This window comes from Oncorhynchus nerka, linkage group LG21 (assembly GCF_034236695.1).
Source record: "Oncorhynchus nerka isolate Pitt River linkage group LG21, Oner_Uvic_2.0, whole genome shotgun sequence".
In the NCBI taxonomy this organism is placed as follows: domain Eukaryota; kingdom Metazoa; phylum Chordata; class Actinopteri; order Salmoniformes; family Salmonidae; genus Oncorhynchus; species Oncorhynchus nerka.
In genome coordinates, this window is record NC_088416.1 from 19,377,394 (window position 1) to 19,392,350 (window position 14,957).

Genomic DNA, 14,957 nt, shown 5'->3' on the forward strand with positions numbered 1-14,957 from the left:
TACTGTATTGACTTTAAAATTGGCCTTCATGTACTATATGAGGTTGAGTTTTCTTTTTTTTACAGGGATCAGTTACCTTGAGGGAAGTCTATTTGCAATCAAATATATTTATGATCTATTGTTATGCTTTATATTAAATATTGATTTAAAAAAAATGTTTGTAAATAACCTTTTTGTAAGTACATGACAAGTAAATGACAAACTTAGGCGTATGCCTATTGGCAATGCAGAGAGACAGGCCTACTTAGTAATCAATGTGACCCTGTGTTAATCGCTCTTTTGCATCACATTTTAGAAATGTGTACAAGCACGTCTCACAGCATGCTCAGTTTGCTAAGGAAGAGTTTGCCAAGCGAGAGGAGTTTGATCATTTAGTTTAGATTTCCGAGATTTGAAGACAGAGAGAGTGCGGACTCCAGAATTCGGCAGAATAATTCAGTATTTCAGAATAGAAATTAGTCATTGATTGTAATAGGTTTGTACAGTTGTTTTTTTAACGATTGAAACATGAAAGTATTGTTTTGAAAGAAGTGTGTCAATTCGGACATTAGAGATAGTGAGTCTGTTTGTTTACCTTCCTCCCGCCACCTCCAGCCACATGACCAACGTTGTCCATTGATCCAATCTTAGACTGAACCTTGAAATCCAACTTCTCAGATTTGATCTCCACATTGCCTCCACCTAATGAAGACCATTGCAGTGGTAAAGATTGACAAAGGGTATTTTCAACACATTTTCCTGTATTTCACATTCGTCAGGGAGCACATAAAACAATTATTTTATATATTTGTTGATATGGCTGAGTATAGACCATCTGTTGCATGTTTTTTCATTTCAGTCACTAAAGGTTGTATTTTGTACGCAAGTTACCTGGTTTGTGGTGAATGTTGGCCTTCGATCCACACTTTGACTGTACGTTGCTTAGGTCAATCTTTTTGTGAGTAATTTGAACCTAGATATGGCAATGGGGAGAAACAACAAAGGAGATCATCAGACCACTGATAGAATTAGACCAGAGGAGTGGTCATTGTTGGGCGATGCGAGGAGACAGAATAGAATGAGTCAGCATCAGTCACATGCAAGGACAAGGACACTGCCATGAATGGCTTCCTGAATAGACTTGCTTCTAGCATTGTCCTTAATAGATGTTGGTTGGAAAAGGGAAAGAGGGGTTATTCGATTGCACCCACACATGGAGAAATTCCTTAAAAATGAAAAGATAGCTAGAATATTTCAGGGAATTCAGTCAGCTTTATCAAAAATCCCGCCATATTGATGAAATTTGAATCTAAATGAGACAACTTGGTCTCAAATTTGGATTGCAAAGGCCCTCTTGGGTACATTGCAGAGATGTTTCGTTACATCCCTAGAAACTATGACGATACAATGCTGTTTTCTAACCCAGTTTAACCCACGTCTTGTAAGTAAGGATACATATTTGATTAGGTGATTGGATTACCAGGCCTTCACCTTTTCTTTTTTTTTCATTTGATTTTTCACAGGAATATTCTCTACTACACATTCCCCCACTTATTTCTTCCTGAGAAACGAGGCAGGATACCTGATTATCAGGAGGATGAAGGTAATCACAAAATGAATGGCATTCATGAAAACAACAATGTTATAATCTGATCCAGTGTTTATAGAAGTAAATTGCTAAATAATACAAGAAAAATACATGAATATGAAATTAAAATTAAAATGATCTCATAAAATCACCCCATCCATGATTTAAAAGAAGTCTACACAACAATCTAGACAAAATCAAATCCCCAAAGCGAAACTCTCTTGAATAAAATAAACAATATGCCTATATTTTTTAATGAATATTTCTGTTGTTTTTTTTCAACCATACCCCACTTGTCTGCATACACAAACATATACACATCCAAACATGCAGCTATTTTCTGGAATGCAATTTGAACATGTATTTACACAGTACAGACACATGGTGGTGCCATTGCTGCATAGAGAGCCAGGCTTTCATCACATTATTATCTACACTGAACAGAAGCCCAGCCCTGTTTCTCCAAGTAGACACAACGACAGCAGGACTGCAACGCTGCAGCCACATCCAACTCAGTGCAGCTTAGTGCAGCCCAATCACTAGCCACTTACCGGTACCACTATAAACAAACTGGCCTCATCATTTATGTTGTAAGAGTTGAATCTTACATATCTACTTAGACAGCACCAGCAATGTATTACAGAGCTCACTAGTTATGGCCTATATAAACAAATACATCATAGTTATACAGTGGTTTTCCTAATGCCATGCGGTCTTGATTTGTAGATTATATAGTACAGACAGTATTGATTGACAGATGTTGATGGGTGGTGGCGGAGGGGACAATGAGTTGGAGGTTAATATCACAATTGACAGGATTCAGGTTGAGCCCAACGGGCAAAACTGGTTGTAATGGTCAACGTCATTCTGTCTTTTGTGACATCATGGTCAGGTTGTATTCTGATTGTAATAATGTGTGTAGACATCTTTTTTTAGCTAAAAGATGCATTTATCTGACCAGATAACCAAAATATGACCTCTTTCCCAGACATCTTGATATTGTCATGAACGATTTGATTTTAACTGTCTGTAATCAGACATTTTTAGAACCAGAAAATGACGTCATTTGGATTTACCGTCCCAAATTTTGCCCGCTGGGACTGCATGCTCACGGTCATACACCAACCTGGAGAACCATGCCACCATTATAAGTCAATGGACGGACACACCGACGACAATAACATTCTACTTTGTCACATCACTACTGCATTCATGTCATGCAAGGTAACAACAGCACTGATGTCGAGGTTTTCAGCTCAAGACGCTGAACCGTATATTGGACTTGGAGAGTTTGAGACTACAAGAGCCATTGGGGGTGCATCAAACGGGTTATTGGAGACACATTTGAGGAGACAGATCTAGGGCAGACAGACCAAAAACACAAACTTGGCAACGGCATCTCCAGGCAAGGATGCCCTGCCCCCTGTAATGCCTTACTCATGCATCCGTTTTCAGGGACTCAAAGGGGCCGAGGTACTACGCACCTGTCCCTGCCACGTCCTAACCTTAAACCAGTGTCCCATTGCAGTTTAATGAAATCAACGTTTTTTTAAACGAGATTGATTAGGTCTTTATCTTGGCCTTCTGGGTGTTTTTTGTTGTTGCCCTCTACAGAAAGTCGAAGCAAGTAAGATTTAGCCTCAGATGCTACTCTAGTCTGCTACTCTTCTATTTTGGAGAGTAAATTGAACAAAAATGAAGGAAACACAAACTTAATCTATCAGCCTGTAAACTCCTCAAACTTAGTTTACAGAATGATAGTTACTTATCTAGCTATAAACTACTGAAGTCCTCATTTCCTTTAAGTATAGGAGGAGCGGAGAGTGGAGGAGGAATAGCCTTTATGTCCTGGCCAAAGCCATGATCTGGTCCTAACTGCAGGAAGACTTAAGACCAAGCCATGAGTTCATCCCCAAATTACTCACGTTACCACCTCCGGGGACACGCTTGAGATTATCTTTGGAGCCACACCTAGACTGAACACTAGACACGTCGATCTTCTTATGTCAAATTTGCATCTGGAAGAGGTAGAGGAGAGGCGAAAATAACATTATCTTTCTGGCAGGTTGATGCAGCAGCTGCAAGGCTGCGATGTGGACCATGCTGCTAACTACTATTTTACAATTGATTTAGACCAGATTATCTACAAGACAGCCTCAGAGTTCATGGTTGGTGTCTGCACTGCAGGTACTAGGTTTCTCACACTCAGAAGTTACAGGCGTGTGGCAATGTCCTTATTTTACAGGTCAGGGATATCTGACATGCACCGATCTCAAAATAGTTACAGATCAATGATCAAGTGACCAGTCTTTATGGAAGTTTGTGGTTTGTGTACTGTAGGAGTCCTGAAATGGGTAATGTCTCTGTCTGCAGTCTCTTGACCGCCATGCCGTCTGTGTTACTCACATTGCCACCTCCTGGGGTATACTTGAGATTGGCTTTGGAGTCACACTTTGACTGAACGTTACTTAAATCCATCTTCTTCTCAACTATTTGCACCTGAAAGAGTCAGGAGGGAGAAAGCGTTGTCCTTACAACATCCAAGGAACTAATACAGAACAAAACAAAAAAATATATTGTTCTGGACATATTCAACATATACCGTAAAGCCATTTGTGATCACAACTCGAACAAAAGCTTTGAAAGGCCAATTACTGGAGTTAAGGAGTAGTACGTGGATTCCGGCCTGTGATAAACAACTTAAGCTTGGGGGAAAGATAGCTAAGAAAAACAGCACTAGGGTTGTACATTTCAGGCCACTTTTCAGAAGTTCATGGGTTTTTCAGAAATCCTAGTTGGAGGATTTTCTGTTGGCAGATTCCCTTCCCTCTTACCTGGGTTTCTGAAAAACCTGCACACTTTGGGAAGGTTTCTGGAATTCTTCAAACCTACATATCATAAAAACGAAAGAAAATGGTTTCAAGCCCTTACCCGTCCTCCACCAGGCGAGTGCTTGATGTTCTCCGTGGAGCCAATCTTTGACCGGACGTTCTTCAGGTCGGGCATGGGGGCGGCCAGGGGCACCGGACTGCGCCCCCTCATGGACCCAGGGGATTTAGGAGGGGTCCGCACCACCGCCACCTTCTTCACCTCCCGGCTGGCGGGGGATTTGGGTGTGCTGGGGCTGCTGTAGCCACTACGATTCTGGGGCGTCTTGGGGGAATCCACTACAAGGTTAGGAGAAACATAATCTTGGATGAGGTTATTCCAATCTGTTGTACTCCTGAGAATAAGTTTTCAGGAACAAGACCTGCAAAAGTTCAATTATTTGAACTAGGTGTTTTGCTCTTCTAGGTACATTTTCCTCTCCATCACTCCATTCCAAAGAGAGCACAGCAAACACATGCTGGGGATGTAAATGTAGTCAAGCTGCCACGTGTTGGAGATGGCAAATGTAGGTGAACCTTTTTCAATGGGGATATGGAGTCTGACCATATCCTTATCATGCTCTCTCATCTCTGTTCACACTCCATTTGTTAACCTCTCTCGAATTGGGGAACTCTCAATGGATTTATGGTGATTGCATCTGTTCGCGTTGCAAGTGCTGCTGTACGAGTTTAGATAAAGGAACACATTGAGAGTTGAGCATCTGTTGAACATGTCCTGAGTACTGACTGACCTCCTGCAGTGGTCTTGGTCTGCATCCTGGTCCCAGCACCCTGGGGTTTAGCACCTGGTGTCCTGGTGCTGGCGGTCTTCCCATCTCCAGTCTGGAAACCAAACAGCACGGTTACTTCTAGAATGGGAAAAACTAGAAACTACACAACAAGCGATGAACCTGTGTTGAACCAAAAGACTCCTGACTCATTTGGGAAAGAACTGACTGAGTGTTACGGGTTTAGGAGAGGCATTGCATAAGATCCTCAAACACCATGGAACTTTGAAGTATTCGAGTCATAATGCCATTGACCATTATGAGCCTATGGATAAGTTGGCCTGGGTCTGGGATAGTGGTCAAAGTTGAGGCCTGTCCATGTGTTACTTACCCTTGGCCTGGGTTCTCTGGATCCTGCACTGCCTGGACTGGGTTTAAATATTGAGCTGGGCCTGCTAGTGTTGCAGGCTGGGGCAGAGGAAGAGGACCAAGGCTTTTTGCTGGGGGTGGTTTGGACAGAGGAGGGTCGTTTGGGGGTGGATGCTTTGGCAGGTGTGGTGGCGTTGGGTGTCTTGTGACCAAAGGTGGTAAAAAAGTGTTATGAAACACAAAGGAAAAGACAAAAGTGAAAACAAACATTTAAAGAAATGCATTGCGATGGTGGAACTTAACAAAAAGCTATAAGCGATATAGACTTAAACAATTAAAACCAATTTAAGCAATTAAAAAAAAAATGTAAACAGTAAAAATCTTTAAATCAATCAAATGTCAAATACTGTTTGTGATTGGTGAATGGCTTTACATGCAGATGTGCTGTACTGCAATTGCAGAGCAAAACCCGTTTTTTAGGGCATTCAGTTGAAGACAGATGGTTGATGCAAAAGTTCATGTAAAATTTGAGCCGACATGTTTGGAACCTCCTTTGCAGCTGTAAAGTAAAGCACTGAGATATATTGATGCCTGCTGTATCGCAAGGTCACTCCAGAGGTCAGACCTCTGGTCCACACATCAGTTATCACCTACCTTTTTCTCAGCTGCTTCTTTCCCAGCCCCTGCACCGGCCTTGGCTGCAAGAGAGGGTCAAAGAACGGGACTGAGTCAGTGCTAATATCATAGTCCTGTCTCATCAGCAACTTTGATACCTCGCTGTGCTAGGCTAGGCTAACTCTCTGATGCTAAATTGCCTATTCATGCCAGGCATGAAAATGCTAACAGACGATGCGTGTTGTTAACTCCTCTAGTTGCTGTATCCGGATGCTTTAAAGTTGCTTTTGGATTTCATAGTAATTGTCAGCACCATGAAATGAATTGCCAGAAAGTAAATTTGTCATAAACTCTTATTGAACTTTAATTTGAAACTTGCCCCAGATTCGCAATTAATCTGTGTATTGACATTACACTGCATGGGGAGGTTTTAGCACATTAAGTCGTCTATATTAAAAACTAGACTCTCAAAAATGACTTCAAGCCTCTTGGCCTGATTTCTATCCCCCTAATCAGTCCACTCAGAGAACATAATACACTGTCTGGGACTAAGCTAATCATTTGAGGGGGGGACTAAATTAGTTTTAGGGCCAATGAATGTGGTACAGACAACAGCTTAGAAACTGTCCTTTTTAGTTAACGTCAAGCCTGCGTGTTATTGGATAAGCACGAAATTGGGTCTCCGTGGTGACTGTGGTGCTTGCAAATGGTTAGTTAGGCAGGCAATAATGTTTCTCTCCTATCAATAGACGACCCCATTAGTCCAACTAGGACCCTGAGTGAGTGACAGGGCTGTATTGATAGAGTGGGTGGTTCCCATTCAACTGATTCATTATTTACTCTTGGGAGTCCAGTAATCATTTAAAAAAAGCTTTTACAGAAAATGCACCATTTGAAACAGGAATCATTTTGTTATCATATCGTGTGCTTATCAGCTATCATCTGATCATTATTGATAATTGGCAATTTAGGCAACCTGATTAGCATAAAGAGAACCAGTGAACCATCTATTGATTAGTAGTGGTAGTGTGTAACAAATACCACTACTGATGGGGGAGGTCGGTTTAATGTAAGCATCCATGTACACTGACAAACTGTGCTGACTTACACTTTTCTAGTAATATGATAGATAGATAGGAAACAGTAGTCAGAGTGTGGTGTGTGTGTGTGTGTGTGTGTGTGTGTGTGTGTGTGTGTGTTTCAGAAGACGGGAGGTGGAAGGGAAGGTGACCCATAAATACACAGTCACGATGATGTGATGTTGCACACCCAACAAACATGCAAGTGACATGCAAAAGGGGCTGACCAGTGGAAAACATTGCCAGCAAAAATAATTTGGGCACAGGAGGGTTAGTGACATATAAACAGGGGCTGGAAACACAGACAGAACACAGACCACAAACACAGAGAAGATAAAGCTCGAAAGAGAACGAAGTGAACAAAGAAGAGACACAAGAAAGAAACCGGTGGTGGTGGCTACAAGCAGTCCGTTTCATCAACCGAACACGTTCATGTTTTGCGTTTTGTGCGTGTTTTTCAGAAAGGGTGCTGCTTTACTGTGTTGCTCAAGTAAGAAAAAAAGTATCTGTGAGAGAAAAGAAAGGAGGTGGTGGAGAGGTGGGATTGATAAACTAGAACGGAAAACAGACCTTTGAGCTGGGCACCTGGAACATTTACTTTTCTGCCCGGTGGGGCGGCATCTTTTGGGGGTGCTTTCTGAGCTTTACCGGCGGTGGGAGGGGCAACAGCAGTAGCGGTCACTTTCTTATCTTTCCTGACCGGGCCTTTGGCTGCTGTGGGAGCACCTCCTTTGGCATCTCCTTTGAGGCCACTAGCAGCCTTGCCAGCCTTAGGCTTCGTTTCTGCAGGTTTGGCTTCTGCAGGTTTGGCTTTGGTCACCGACTGAGCTGTTGTCACCGCTGCGATGCCGGCCTCATCTGCAGACTCCAGGTATTGGCCTTGAGTTTCCTTTGAGGTCTTCACAGGCTCGTCATCCATCTGGACGGGCTCAACCTCCATCTGGGGCACAGCAATCATGGGCAGGGGACTAGCTACCTTCTCCTGCACCTCTTCTTCCTCCTGCATCTCCTCCTCAGTCACCTGCTCCTCAGTCACCTGCTCCACCTCGTCGAGGGCTTCTGGCTGGTGCTCGATGAGAGGAGACTCGTCCTGGGTCTGGTCGGCTGCAGTGCTAGGGGAGAAGGGAGATCCAGGGTCGGCCCTGTTGGAGTCAGGACTCTTGCTCCCTGGGGGGCTCTTGTCTGCTCCGTTCTGCCACCCTGAAGGGATGCCCTGACCAGGGGGGTGTCCCTCAGGCTCTGTGTAGTCAAAGGATAAGACGCGCTGCTTGGCTTCCTCCGGGGTCATGGCAACAGGAATGACAGGGGCGCGACCTTCATCTTTCTGCTGCTCTTCCTCTTCTGAGCTGGCTTCACGCCGTGGCCTCCTGCGGATTGTTGACACCTCGGTTCTCTCTTCCTCTTCTTCATCCTCTTCCTCGTCGCTATCCTCCTCTTTTTCTTCATCCTCCTGCTCTTTCGTCCCCTCCTTTTCTGTGAAAAGAGGGCTCTGAGGCTTCTCAGGACTGATCATGTCTTCATAGGCCGAGGTAGGAGCCTCCTTGCTCTCACATACGTCCTTCTTATCCTCGTCCTCAGACCCAGAGCCGCTCAAGCTGTGGCCCACAGAGACATCAGAGACCTTGTCAGACGGGCTCCTCTTCAGCTCAGACCCCAGCGAGTCTGGGGAGAAGAGCCTTGGAGTGTCCCTCTCGATTGGGGCTTCAGGGGCTGAAGGAGACGCCCGGGGGCTCACCGACCCAGCTCTCTCCCCATCTTCGCTCCCACCGTTGGCAAAGCCGGACCTGCTGCTGCGGCCGCTCTCTGTGGCAGGACTGAGGCCTCCTGGCGTGGGGCTGAGCGACGCGGTGAGCTCCTCTGGTGTGGTGGGAACCGGGAAGCAGAACGATAAGGGACAGAGGGATAGATCCACAGCAGGACTGTGGTGTTAGAGACACTTACCTCCTCCTCAGAGACATACATTCAACACCCAACAAAAGGAACAGAAATAAAGGAAAAGAAAGAGTCGAAAGGAAAGAAAAGAACCACTGAAGGAGAAGGTACACAAAACAAAGGGCAAAGGAACCTTTTTTTTTGCTGGCATCAACAGGAACAACAATGAAACATCAAAATGCATAAACTACAATTATCTGGATCGTTTTTTTACCTAAAACGTTGAGAGCTGTAGGTTTTTTTTTTAATAAGAAGCTCAGTTTGCAGTTGCAAACATTTTGCTTCCATGTTTATAGCAGAAAAGATGGGTAGACTATATGCAATGAGAGCCATGAACTATGTACGCAAATATGGGTTCATAAAAAGCACCTTACAGCTCAAACACTAAACCATCAACTTCTGCCATCAACCAAATTCACAGCAGAAATCAAAGCCAAGCCGTATCACGTCCATACCGAAAACTGTCTCATTCAACACAGTACTCACAATGATGCAACAGCGCTGTATTTTTCGCTCTCGTGGGTTGTTGTGAAAAGCCACGTGATAAATGAAATTGCAATGGCGATGAATCAATGCCGCACTGTCCAATTTGCAAATGGGCTTTGCAGTGGGTTTTCTGGCTGCCCGCCTCACTTACGAGTACATCATGGTTCTCTTCCTTTTAAAAGTGGAAATCTGCAGTTGCTGCGTCCATTTCTGGACTTCGAAATGAATGATATGTACCCATTGATTCCTGAAGAATATAACTTAGAAATGAATGATATGCATTCATTGATTCCTGAAGAATATAACTTAGAAATGAATGATATGCATTCATTGATTCTTGAAGAATATAACTTTTGCCTTCGAGATCTAGTTCGACAGTCATATCCCATCAGAACCCAAAATAAGCTCGTTTTAACTCCAATGTTTGTAACGTTAAACAAATTACATGTAAACAAAACATAGTTATTTATGGTGTGGTAACAATTCAGCGTAAGATCAATTCTGACATCCTTGAAAAGGATCAACTTTGCTCATGAAATCAAACTCCATTTACCCACTTAAGATAACTACATTTCAAGGGATCAATATACAATTGTGAATCTATATAGTGAAACAGATTACAATCAGACAGTGTCCTCTGTTCTATAATGCACACGCCGTGGTACTACTATAATGAGGATTGAGATGAGTTGTGGTTCAAATCAATGCAGAAGTTTGTCCATTACACTCAATGGTAAACCCAACGTTGGTTCCACTAGGTATATATGAGCAACTGGGATGAGTAGTTGAAAATAGAGACGTTGAGGATGATTTGATATGGATATGCATGGACGGTAGTTGGTCTCAGAAACTCTACTTCCTCATGGCTACGTGTAGTCTGAGGAAGAGAGATGTCAGATGGGTATTGTAGTCATACCTTGACCTGTAGCGGTCGTCCCTCCGGTAGCTGCACACGGTCCAGGGTTCGATGGGAGAGGAAGAGGAGAAAAAGAGGACTTCATTAGACTTTCTACAGGTACACCGGTAAGCTGATCTCCCAACATTCAGCGAGCACTCACACAATTATGATCAAACTTAACCAAGCACACACACACACACACACACGCCACCTGCTGAAATAAATCCTCTAGTCTAAAGCTCGCTAAAACCACTAACTTGCTCTCGGTCGTGCGCAAGTGTGGGCAATGAAGGGGCACGACTGCCCACACTGTCTATCTGTTGATCTACAATGTGTTCGGAAAGTATTCACACCCCTTGACTCTTCCCGCATTTACAGGCTGAATTTTTAAATGGATTCATTTGAGATTGTTTTGTCACTGGCCTACACACAATAGCCCATAATCTCAAAGTGGAATTATGTTTTTTCAAAATGTTTATAAATTCAATAAAAATGCAATAAGTCAATAAGTATTTAACCACTTTGTTATGGCAAGCCTAAATAAGTTCTGGAGCAAGCCTAAATAAGTTCTGGAGCAAGCCTAAATACGTTCTGGAGCAAGCCTAAATAAGTTCTGGAGCAAGCCTAAATACGTTCTGGAGCAAGCCTAAATAAGTTCTGGAGCAAGCCTAAATAAGTTCTGGAGCAAGCCTAAATAAGTTCTGGAGCAAGCCTAAATAAATTCTGGAGCAAGCCTAAATAAGTTCTGGAGCAAGCCTAAATACGTTCTGGAGCAAGCCTAAATAAGTTCTGGAGCAAGCCTAAATAAGTTCTGGAGCAAGCCTAAATAAGTTCTGGAGCAAGCCTAAATAAGTTCTGGAGCAAGCCTAAATACGTTCTGGAGCAAGCCTAAATACGTTCTGGAGTAAAAATGTGCATGACAAGTCACTTAATACATTGCATGAACTCCCCCTGTGTGCGATAATAGCTAACATTATTTTTGAATGACTAGCTCATCTCTGTACCCCACACAAGGTAAGGTAAAGGTCCTTTGGTCGAGCAGTGAATTTCAAACACATATTCAACCACAAAGACCAGGGAGGTTTTCCAATGCCTCGCAAAGAAGGGCACCTATTGGTAGATGGGTAAATGTAAAAAAAAAAATAAAAAAAAATTATTCAAGCAGACACTGAATATCCCTTTGATGAGCATGGTGAAGTTATTCATTACACTTTGGATGGTGTATCAATATCGGTCACTACAAAGATACAACCGTCCTTCCTAAATCAGTTGCCGAAGAGGAAGGAAACCGCTCAGGGATTTCACCATGCAATGGTGACTTTAAAACAGTTACAGAGTTTAATGGCTGTGACAGGATAAAACTGGGGATGGATCAACAACATTGTAGTTACTCCACAATACTAACCTAATTGACAGAGTGAAAAGAAGGAAGTCTGTAAAAAATAAAATATTACAAAAGCATTCATCCTGTTTGCAACAAGGTACTAAAGTAGACCTAATACTGCATAAAATGTGGCAAATGCGTGTTTTTTTTTACCTGAATACAAAGTATTGTGTTTTATTGGATTTGCCCCAAACATACTACTGAGTACAACTTTCAATATTTTAAGCATAGTGGTGGCTGCATCATGTTATGGGTATGCTTGTAATCTTTAAGGACTGGGGAGTTTTTCAGGATAAAAAATAAACAAGGGATCACAGACAAAATTCTAGAGGAAAACCTGGTTCAGTCTGCTTTCCACCAGACACTGGGAGATGAATTCACATTTCAGCAGGACAATAACATAAAACACAATGCCAAATCTACACTGGAGTTGCTTACCAAGAAGACAGTGAATGTTCCTGAGTGGCAGAGTTACAGTTTTGACATTGTCTAGCAATGATCAACAACCACTTTGACAGAGCTTGAAGAATTTTGAAAATAATAATAGGCAAATATTGCACAATCCTGGTGTGGAAAGCTATTAGAGACTGACTTTTGTAAATAAGATATTTTTGTATTTCATTCTCAATCAATTTGCAAAAAAAAATCCAACAAAAGAAATTCACTGTCATTATGAGCTATTGTGTGTAGAGGGACGAATTCAGGCTGTTACATAACACAATGTGGAATAAATCAAGGGATATTAATTACTTCACAAAGGCATTGTACCTAACATTTTCTGGGGTGGGGGGTGGGGGGAGGGGGGGTAGCATAGGTGTTAATAAGGAATGCTTATCAGCCATTTTCGATTTAAGGACAGCTTGATGATTTCTCCATGTCAACCATTAAGAGTTCTCCGTCTGCGAGCTCAGCGTCATCTAAGTCGGTTATAAATTATTTTTGCCTACATCTAAAAGTACCAGACACATGCATCATGGCCATGGCCCTTGTATTACAGTTGGCTATCCTGTATTGACAAGTGCAACTTATGGCTGGTAGTAGATCGACAATACGCACAGGGGAAATGAACACGAGTTCCTACAATGTAGGCCTGAATTCGAGAGAGATCGAGCCTTGTGTTCTCTTGTTGTGTCCTGCGGTATATTGCTCATGCCAGTGTTTCAAGGAAGGTTTGGAACTAATTACACTACGCACATAGTTCCATTCATGGACATTGCTTAAATCTTTCATGTTTTCGTGGACAGGGGTTAGAGCCAAAGCTGGCACTGTGGTATCTTTAGCTGTGGGCTGTTGTTGAGATAACAACACCACCGCCAACATGCCTTTTGTCCTTCTGGCAATACCACAAATCACTGTTGAATAAAGGCCCACTGACAGTTGAGAGACCTGGAGTCACTGAGTGTGCTAATAGCTAAAGGGGTTATAACGCTGAGGACGTGATTATACGAAGCATTATGAGCCCAGTGACCATCACTTCCTGTGGTAAATGAACCGGGTATGAGGATGAATGAAGTCCATGACATCAATCCTACGAGTCATGTTTAAAATGCTCTGGGGGTGACTAGCTATGGCTCTATATGGACCGTGAGGTTCAGCCTTCTGTTACCATGGCACCACCGTGCTGACCAAGGCCACAGCACCGGTTAAGTGGGGACTATATTGACCCATTAGCTCAGAACCCCCCCCTTTCACTTATTCTGAGGTTGGCCTGTTGGCCGTGACTGTTGAGAGAGCATGTTACTGCAGAGTGCCACTTACGCAACGCCGTTCTCAGGATTCAAAACCACAACGGTTCTTAACTGACTGACCGCCGACGGGACAATTGTCTATAAATACAGGAAGCTTACGTTCACCGGCTTTGTCCTGACGAGAGCCTAACACTTCATGCTAACAGTTGGGATGCTGACATCCCAATCGTGAATACGGGAGCCACAACTCCAGGCCTTGATGCACGATGCTACGATCTGGGTGGGGTTGGCTTTTTCGATCAGTGTGACCTGAATGAAAAGTGCTCTGAACAGCTACAAACAACAAGATAGTTCACCCACACAGAACTCAGAACAGAACTCAGAAGCATAGCATAATATTAATAATTAATCATAAAAAATAAAAATAAATGCAATTTATGAAGAGAAGCAGGAAATATCATGGATTGTTGCGAGGCCAGCAACAGGGGAACAGCAGAATCATCCTCAAATCCGACAGGAGATTTCATTAAAAATGCATTAGGAAGGAAAGGCAGATGCCCTCTGAAGAACTGACCTCTCTCTCATTCCTACAGACAGAGAGACAGAGCGGAAACTAATTCAAAAGAAGCATTGGTCTCTGCAAATAATTAAAAAGAAGCACTGGGCGCTGATTACGTAAACTGAAAACTGGAGGAAGAAACAGGAAAAGAGAGGAGGAGAAGAGAGGAAAAGAGAGGGGGAGAAGAGAGGAAAAGAGAGGTCAGCAGCACATTATTTTGGGGGATACAAAGGCACTCAGAATCCAGGTGTTACGGGGTTATCTGTGAAAAGTGAAGCAGGCAGCTGTGAAGCAAGACGCTAAAACAAATGCATTGTTGAGGTTGTGACAAGAAGCTGGATGATGATTCGCGAAGAGGCAGAGGCCAAATGGAACCAAATGAGCAAATTGCTTTTGAAGCCACAAACAAGAGGCACAATCGCAACCAGCGGTGGACTCAATTCCATTTCACAATAATCTATTCATGATCAATTTATGATTAGTTTATGAAGTATTTCTGATTCATGAGTCAATTCCTGAAACACATCGTGAATGGACACTAAACAAAATGGAATTGAGCCCAACCCTGCAGCTCACACAGCCCCTAATAGAAAAAAAGGGGTTTGGATGTGAGGAGCGGCATACCCGAGAGGTCGCTCTTAGACACAGACACCTCTGACACTGGTGCTCGAGGCTGTGATTTCAGTTCAGGTGACAGCTCCAGCAAATCTTCTACGTGAGACAGAGGCAAGATGATTAGTTAGTGAGAGAGAGAGAAAACAAAAAAAGCGGTCATCACATCAGGT

The 14,957-nt window shown here is 43.0% G+C and overlaps 1 protein-coding gene across 6 annotated transcripts in view; it reads right to left on the bottom strand.

Moving 5' to 3' along the window:
* LOC115104029 (microtubule-associated protein tau-like) overlaps positions 1–14,957 on the bottom strand; it is a 43,446-nt gene that overhangs the window by 7,281 nt on the left and 21,208 nt on the right. For 2 of the 6 annotated variants that reach the window (XM_065006409.1, XM_065006410.1), the window contains exons 3-12: positions 14,797–14,883; positions 10,560–10,589; positions 7,796–9,082; positions 6,186–6,229; positions 5,554–5,733; positions 5,187–5,277; positions 4,499–4,734; positions 3,974–4,066; positions 871–952; positions 575–681 (exon numbers count right to left, since the gene is read on the bottom strand). In XM_065006409.1, coding sequence (XP_064862481.1) covers positions 575–681; positions 871–952; positions 3,974–4,066; positions 4,499–4,734; positions 5,187–5,277; positions 5,554–5,733; positions 6,186–6,229; positions 7,796–9,082; positions 10,560–10,589; positions 14,797–14,883 — 2,237 coding nt within the window. The remainder of the gene's footprint in view (positions 1–574; positions 682–870; positions 953–3,973; positions 4,067–4,498; positions 4,735–5,186; positions 5,278–5,553; positions 5,734–6,185; positions 6,230–7,795; positions 9,083–10,559; positions 10,590–14,796; positions 14,884–14,957) is intronic. The other 4 variants (XM_065006411.1, XM_065006414.1, XM_065006412.1 and 1 more) reach the window with 4 other exon arrangements.